This window comes from Battus philenor, unplaced genomic scaffold, assembly GCF_028537555.1.
Source record: "Battus philenor isolate CCGP_79_NKW_IND1 unplaced genomic scaffold, ilBatPhil1.0.hap1 SCAF_18, whole genome shotgun sequence".
Taxonomy (NCBI): domain Eukaryota; kingdom Metazoa; phylum Arthropoda; class Insecta; order Lepidoptera; family Papilionidae; genus Battus; species Battus philenor.
In genome coordinates, this window is record NW_027181680.1 from 920102 (window position 1) to 928366 (window position 8265).

Genomic DNA, 8265 nt, shown 5'->3' on the forward strand with positions numbered 1-8265 from the left:
CTGTTAATGCGCGTAGACGCTGTATAAATCTGCGATTGAAATTCACAGAAAAGAGTAATTCAACGAAATCCAACAGTATTTATATAATATTAAATGTTGTTTAGTATATACTTGAGGCAATTAAGCGTAAAAAACTTATTTTTTTTTGATGATATAAGAATGCATTGACATTGGTGGCAAAACAGCAAATTAAATCTTGGATACAAATGACTGGTTTTATAACATTTATTATGTTATTTAGATTTTGCTTAATATGAGAAATTTAGAAACCGATATTGCATCGGGGATTTAATAAATATTCGAGTACATTAAATAATTGTTAATTCGTTTTAAAAAATAGCTAACTTTGTTTAAAAAAATTTTTTTCATTAATATTTTATATAATTCCCTGGAATGGACCCTATATTGAGTTTGTACGTTGTATTTAGAGTAATTTTAATAATTTACTGAATCATTAAAACGCACTAAATTGATTATGGTATAAACAGCTATTTTTTTATATGGCAGCACTGATTTCTATATAAAGGTTATAAACCTCTTTGGCAAACGAAACGAATCTATTCGTACTCTAGTAAGCGGTACTGCCAATTGGGATCCATCTGCAGTCTAGTTCGTTACGTCTGTTGAATAAAAATTTAAAATGTCGACGATTAGTCATCTGTATTATGCGCCGAACATTCAAAGCGTGAAAAATTTGATTTTATTGCTCGGTAAGTATTTAAAATTCTTTTCTTTATAGATTTTTTTACAGAGTCCATGATGCTTTGCTTCCACGAACGTTTAACCCTTGCATACGTGGAGGTCGCATAAAGTGAAAATCTTTGTCTCTAGTGCTACGTATTATAATTATTATTATGATTTTTTTATTTGGCACTTTGCCATACACGACGTTACATAGTTAAATATACTTTGATGATTACTACGCAGCAAAATATTTATTTATCTCTATATATATCCAAACTTATTAGCTCTATTCGTCGTTACCTTTTGCTCGATAAGCTTTCGTAAATTATAAATGACGCAAACTGAACGTATATAGTGGAAAATTATGTTTAAAATTTAATTTTCAGCCGATGAATTCGAAATTCGTATATCGTGGGATAAAGAGACTGCTATTATAACAGGCATAGGAGCTTTGTTGGGAGGTTTAATCGGAGGTTATACTGGAGGTAAAATATCGTCAATCGTAGGGGCTGGTGTGGGAGGGCTTGCAGCTTACTCAACAGGTAAGATCAATAGTTTATTCTTATTTAACATAATTAAAAAAATAACATATTTGATGACTAATACAGGAAAAGATAAGAGACCACCATGTTTTTTAAGCTAACATATATAACAGAATTAATAATAAAATAATTATAAATGACAATGTCTAAGTTTGTTAGATAGACTCAGAATATAATTAAGTTTGTATGTAATGTTTAAGAAATTACTAAGATTCTTGTAGAAATAGTTTCAATGTAAATGAGATTGCATTTATAAATTATGTTAAGGAATTAATTATTTTTTCTATTTGCATATATTTGTTTTTTATTGTTAGTTGTTAGTAAAAGTTTCCTCTGTTTTTAATCATCTAAGCTTGGGCCTCATCCTGTATATTCTATATATCCCTCCTTTAACCACTCCTTTGATATTTTTTACAAAAATGTTATTACTCTATTTGTAAGGTTGGTATTGGTATTGTATTGCATTGTTAAATCAACATTTAGATAATTGTAAAGTTTTTTATATTGAACTAACTTCATCTATTTATAAAAATAAACAAATTTGTCGTCACCAACATTATTCATTTGTTTTTTTTTTTATAAATTTTGAAATCCTTTTGAGAAGGGTATTATGGGAATCAATAACAATATATAATTATAATAATTTTGGATAATTTAATAAATAAGTTACAGGTGAAAATTAATGCTTTTCACATGCCCAAAAAGCTTAAAGATTACCATGAAGTTTTTATAATTTTCTTTTTAAAGTTCAATTTGAATATTTACATCCAAAACAGAATATCTGTCAGTATCCAGATAAATTATGATCAAAGTTAATCATATTTTTAAATTTCCATAACAGCCTATTTATTGAAAATTTTGTTACTAAATAAAGTATATCACTGTTTTAAACACTATATAAGATGTTGTGTATGCATTTTGGTGTGTTGGACTTACATCTCCTTTCTTTCATTGGACAACAAGTATGTATTGTTGTATGTATGTATATATATATATATAGGTATGTTCATATATATGTATAGTAATGTATGTATTCTATCTAAAAGTTTGTCTGGTAGGCATCACCTTGAGCGATAAGACCACCTTCTGTACCATATTAATTGTTTCTTATTTTTTCCTCTATTTATTGTCTGTGGTGATGTCTGTGTGGACAAGATGGATGGATTCACTACATCAATCCTTTGAGATCCACTCAACCTAGACTAAGCATTTTAATACTATATTTATATTAATAGCCAAAGTATGGAACAAAGTACAGGCGTTGTTGTTTCTAGGTAACAACATTTTAGGAGTCATCAAGTGAAGAGTGCATAGGTGTCTAGGCTAGCATGTACCATAATCATCATTTAACATCAGACTAGGCAAAAGTCATGTGCTTTGCAAAAGTTTTAAAATGTACACATATGTATCCACCAGTTACCGAAATAATAAATTAATATTAATACAGTAAGAAAAAGCATTTTCGATTTTTTTGAAATTTTTATTATTTGAATTTAAAAATTTATACCTTAGACTTTTGTACTGGATTAGCAAGCTTGTATCGCAGAGATATTCTTGGTTTATTATGTTTCCCTAGAATCAATTGATTTATTATATAAAATAAATAATTACTTAATTTTCCTGAAAGTGTATTCCTGTATGACAATGTGCATGTGAATAGGTACATATATATTGGGGAACCAGAAAACAATGTCGCTTTCTTAGTTAAATTCACACAACTACATTTCTAACGAGTTTTTATTTCTAATCAACAATATATTCACCTTCGTTATCAATGACCTTTTGCCAACTAATATACAAATTTTCAATACCAAAGCGGTAAAAGTATTCCTGTAAAATATGTTTACCGAATCGACATTACTTTCCGGTAAATATATGAATAAATATAGTATATATGGTTGTGGATTATATCTAAATCTGTTATTAATTATTTCAGTTCCTTTAAATTGTCTTAATTCAAGTTCCATAGAGATTATAACCAAAGTTTTATTCTTAATTTTGGTAATTTTGGTCTTAAGGTTTTGATACATAAGTTTGGTTATTGAGAAGACTTATTTTGTGTATTATCAATGTACGAAGGATAAAGGATATACGTTTTTTTTTTTGTTTCCGGGGTAAATATTCCGGACGTTCAAGATGCCGCGCCTCTGGGGGGATAGGGGTATGTGGGATTCCTACCCACTAAAACCTCCCCGCTGATCGCTCTTTGTACTATCCGGCGGAGCGCGGTATCTCCCGGTCAGGGATCGCCACGCGGTCGTCCCTCGCGCTGTGTTATTCTAGATAGCCCGTCCCGGGGTATGCATGTATGTTTCACACTTCCCCCAAAATCCTCGTGGTGCTATCACGAGGATTTTGGGGGAGATACACGTCCTAGCTTGTTTTGTGATGGCGCGCTGGTTTCCGCAACTAAGCGGTAAGCGGCGTTGTTGGTCTTAATCGAACCAACCCAGCTTCCAAGCTCTCAGCTGACCCTTGATGTTATCGGCGATCTCTGAGAGGCCCCTCCCCGATCCGAGGGTAGCGCTGTGGGGTGCTACTCCAGTGCACCGAAGTAGTACATGAGCAGCAGTCTCGTCCTCCTATATATGCGATTCCTACTTATTTATTAAGAATTATTTTTTTTTTCACAATAATTGCTTTTAAAAAAAACTTTTAAAAATTTGATTCATATGTCATTCCCTGTATCACAATAGTTCATTCCTGCAATATTTAATACACAGTTTATTTCATAACAGTTATGTCTTGTGTTTACTTTTTTTTTTAATATAGTTCTCTTCTTTCAGCCAAGTCCTTACGCGAGCTGTGGGATAGAATCGAACCGAAGTTAGTTGAATTAGTCTACATCACCATAAACTTCTTGCGCACTTTACACCCAAGTGACTACAGCAAGGCGTTCGTTATTCTGATGATGTCTGCAAACAATAAACGTCTGCTCGTCCTTACGATTGTGGAATTCCTTGCAAATAAATTTGAACGTCAAGTGTTCTCTACGATCAAAGCTGCGTGATTGATTTAATTCAATTTCAACATGCAACACTTAAGTTTGATATATCATATGTATAATTTGGTATTAATTCGTAAACAAATGTATATAAAACGATTTTCATTTATTAATAAATAATGGTGATGGATTATTCATTTAGTTTGACAATTTGTTTATGCAGTGATATATGTCGGCGGGTCGGTGGCGCCATCTAGTATAAGAGAATTGAACGTTGCTTCCGGAAGTGTATGAGAGTGGAACTGACCGGAAGTTCCTACTCTAGCGAAACGTTAAAACAAACTTGCAGCGATGTTGAGGGGGTAGTTCGAGATTCAAAGTGGCGCGGAACAGTCGGTGATGGCGGATCGCTTACTTCCTCCTGAAATTTAGTCCGCGTTAATTTGCATTGTCAGGTTTAACCACACCCAGAGAGATTATCCTTACAAATGGATAAATTTGACTGTGGTTCCGGGGAACGGATCCCAACCGCCGACATATAGATTCCGCTGTTTTTTTTTATTAGGTCCCCGTTTTTAGAGACCTCGTATATTCCCGTCTTAGGTACGCAGGGTACTTAAAATTTTCTTTATGAACTTTTTTTTATTTTCATACTCATCTTTTATCTTTCACATTATCTTCTACACTATCTTTAACACGTTGAACGCCAGACTAAAAACCATGTTTAGTTCAGTGGGCCGCGACGGACACCGTGTGACTGCCATGTTGGGTCCAAGAGGCCGCGTCGGGCACCATGTGTCCGCATGCCCTCGATCACTTCAGAAGCCTCTAGGGAACCAACGGACAGTGTTTCGACTGTTTTTACCAAGGCATGTGACCCGCGCGGCCCAAAAAGTGTACGTTGCAAATTTGTATTTGTGCGTTAGTGACCAGACCCTAATAAAAGTATAGTGGGATTGGTAAATAAATAAACTGTTTTATCATATTTCTTCTAAATATCTACTGAATGTCGCTAATAAGTATCATTGATGTACTGTTTTACCGACGGTACGCGTGTATTATGCGATTCACAAATAAAAAAATTAGGTATCCCTAAAATTGTGTTTGTCTTCCTTGACCTTGAAGAACAGCTTAGCATGGCCTCAAAGATTCTGATTCCATATAGAGACTAGATAAGAGGCTGAATATGAGTGCTAAGCTTGAGAGTTCAGAAAAGTTAGAAAAGGACCAATGTTTAGCCACTTCCGAACATGCAGTGGTTGTCGTGCAACAAAGTGCACCACCCGCCAGCCCGGTGATAAAAGCGTATGCAGCAAACAATGCGAACTACACAACCGCCACCGTTAATTCACTCAACTCGTGTTTCACCCCTTCACGGGGCATCTTCAGGAGTTATGTTACACCGATTAGTGCCAAGGCTCACTCGGTGTTTGGCATGTGCGGAAGTGGCTATATATTGGTCCTTTTCTTACTAAGGATGGCCATCCACAAGGTAACGCCTGATTCCATTAAATATTCGGAAAAGTTGCCAATTTACAACTAATTGTTACTCCCAACTTTCTTCCATCGAACAATAAGAAGCCCGGATTCACAACATACATAAATGGTTGAAATTCCTTCTACCCGCACTATGCATTTCGCTACTATTTATATTGCAAACGGCTAAGGTGTGGAACAAAATACCGTCGCCAGTTTCCAGCCAATTATAACTTGAAAGCCTTCAAGTTAAGAGTGAATAGGTTTCTTCTAGACAAGAATGTAGCATCGTAGACTTCGTCATCGCTTAACCCTTCTTTGCATGGTGATGGAAATTTCCATCATATTGTTTTTTACATAATACATATTTTTATTCACACTAGGATTTTTTTAATATTTTTCCTTTAATCTAGAGCATTAATTACATCACCCTGATTTATTTAAAAAAAATAGTAAAAATCATGCAAGGAAGGGTTAACATGAGACAAGACAGGTCAAAACTTTCGCCTATATACAATATAATTAGTGTGAGAATAGCGCCATCTTTTGGTGGAGTGATAGAAAACGAATGAGGGAAGGTGAAAGCAGAAGGTGTATATCCCTGTCCTGAAAACAAGATGGGGAAAAGTATTTGAAAGAATCTTGCGGCAGGCCTTTGACTTGAAACATTTATTGGCTAAAGAGCGCCATCTTTTGGTGGAGTGATAGAAAACGAATGAGGGAAGGTGAAAGCATAAGGCTGCAGAAGGTGTATATCCCTGTCCTGAAAACAAGATGGGGAAAAGTATTTAAAAGAATCTTGCGGGAGGCCTTTGACTTGAAACATTAATTGGCTAAAGAAGAAAGGGTTCCACAAACAAGTGACTATTGATTATGACAATCTTTACTCCTAATGTTGCCATGTGAAACAAAATAAAATATTTATTTATCTTACATATAGAAGAAAAAAACCATTCTAAAGCAATATAAAACTATGAGCTATTGTAAATAGGTGTTTTAAGATGTGAATTTTTTTAAGTGTAATTTTGGAGCATATCACATGAACTTAATAGATTCAATTAGAATAATATTTTCATTTTTTTATTAGTTGCTGATAAAAGATAACTTTATTCAACATCGTAACTTGACATAAGTCTTATTGATCGATAATTTTTTTAGTCTGTATTATTTAAGACTATTTTGTATTAGAATTGTGAAGGAGAATCAAGAAGAAACTCCACCACGTGACCTTGGTTCTAGAAGCTCCATGAAAAGCCGCTGCTCTCTGGGTGGCCGAGCCTATTGATGGCCTTTGACGCCGAAAGTTTCCGGAGTGATGACGAGTCAGTACACTTAGCGAGGGTGGGCCCATCACACAGTGGACTGGTGACGTAGTTAAGATCGCAGAAAGTCCTTGGAACTGGTGAGCGAAGACCCGTCATAGCGGCGTTCTTTGATGAAGACTTACGCATTCCAGTAGACGCCTATCGGCTAAAATGATGAAGAAATTTTGTTGAAGATGTGAACATCTATTATTAACGTATTCACCATGTTGAAGCCTTAAAAATAAAATAAAACAAACATTCAATACATAGCATTTATTTGTAAGGAACGATCACAAATCATATATATCAGTGGTTCCCAAAGTTTTCTATGACACAGGCGTCTGCGAAAAACAATTTTATACAGGGTGATTGTTTATAAGTGTAAAATCTTTAAAAGGGTGAATGTATATCATTTTTGGTGTCAATTAATGTACTACATAACATATACAAAAATTAGTGGTAATAAATAGAGTAATATTACACAAGTAGAGAAATGTACGGTTGCCGCTGTCAAGTGGAGTCGTATAATTGTGCTACAGATCATACAAAAACTAGATTATCTGTGGCTGTGAGATTAAAAATTGTGTTGATCAAAAGGCGCCATCTACCATCGTAAACCTTGTCATTGACAATAGGCGAGACATAGATCAAATGCTTTTGTCTATAGACGATAATTAAAAAAAAATCGAAATCTGAAATAAAATTTATGTAACTAGTAGGTAGTTACAATATATTTTAAAATGTAACTACCATGAAACTTAAACAATTTTCGACCGCATAGTTGACAATAAGTGTTGCCATTGTAAAATCAAAGGTGCATATGATTTAATTATACTAGCAATTATAATATTTCTCGCCACAGATCCACAAATGAAGTTTGAAAAACTACAGTACACGGCGATAAATACACCAATACCTCACTTTGCGTCGTAATTACGTTCCAAAAAAACACGAAGCAAATTGAAACGCCGCAAAGTGAATTAAGATTTTCTATAGCAAACCATGTAAAGATCGAAGATAGGTTCCAGGGTCACGAAAATACTACTTTTTAAAAAGAAAATTAAACAGAGTAAACATTTAAGAAACAAAAATGATATAACTCTGCCAAAAAATATATTAGAATAATATTTATCTTTTTTGTAACCAGAAACAACACGTAAAAATTTATATAAATTTATTATTATCTTTTAAAAAAAGCACAACTCACACATTACAACACACTACGTAATTGAAACTGAACTCTAAAATTAGCAAAACAAAGTGAAAATAAAACTGTATTCAAATTGCGTTGTTTTTAATTAGAAAGGGAATCCCC

The 8265-nt window shown here is 33.9% G+C and overlaps 1 protein-coding gene across 1 annotated transcript; it reads left to right on the forward strand.

Moving 5' to 3' along the window:
- Positions 1 to 556: 556 nt before the first annotated feature.
- Positions 557 to 4363, forward strand: LOC137920189 (uncharacterized). Its single transcript, XM_068763456.1, has 3 exons — positions 557 to 710; positions 1071 to 1226; positions 4013 to 4363. The coding sequence occupies exons 1-3, from the start codon at positions 641 to 643 to the stop codon at positions 4234 to 4236; spliced, it is 450 nt and encodes a 149-aa protein (XP_068619557.1). The 5' UTR covers positions 557 to 640; the 3' UTR covers positions 4237 to 4363.
- Positions 4364 to 8265: the final 3902 nt, after the last annotated feature.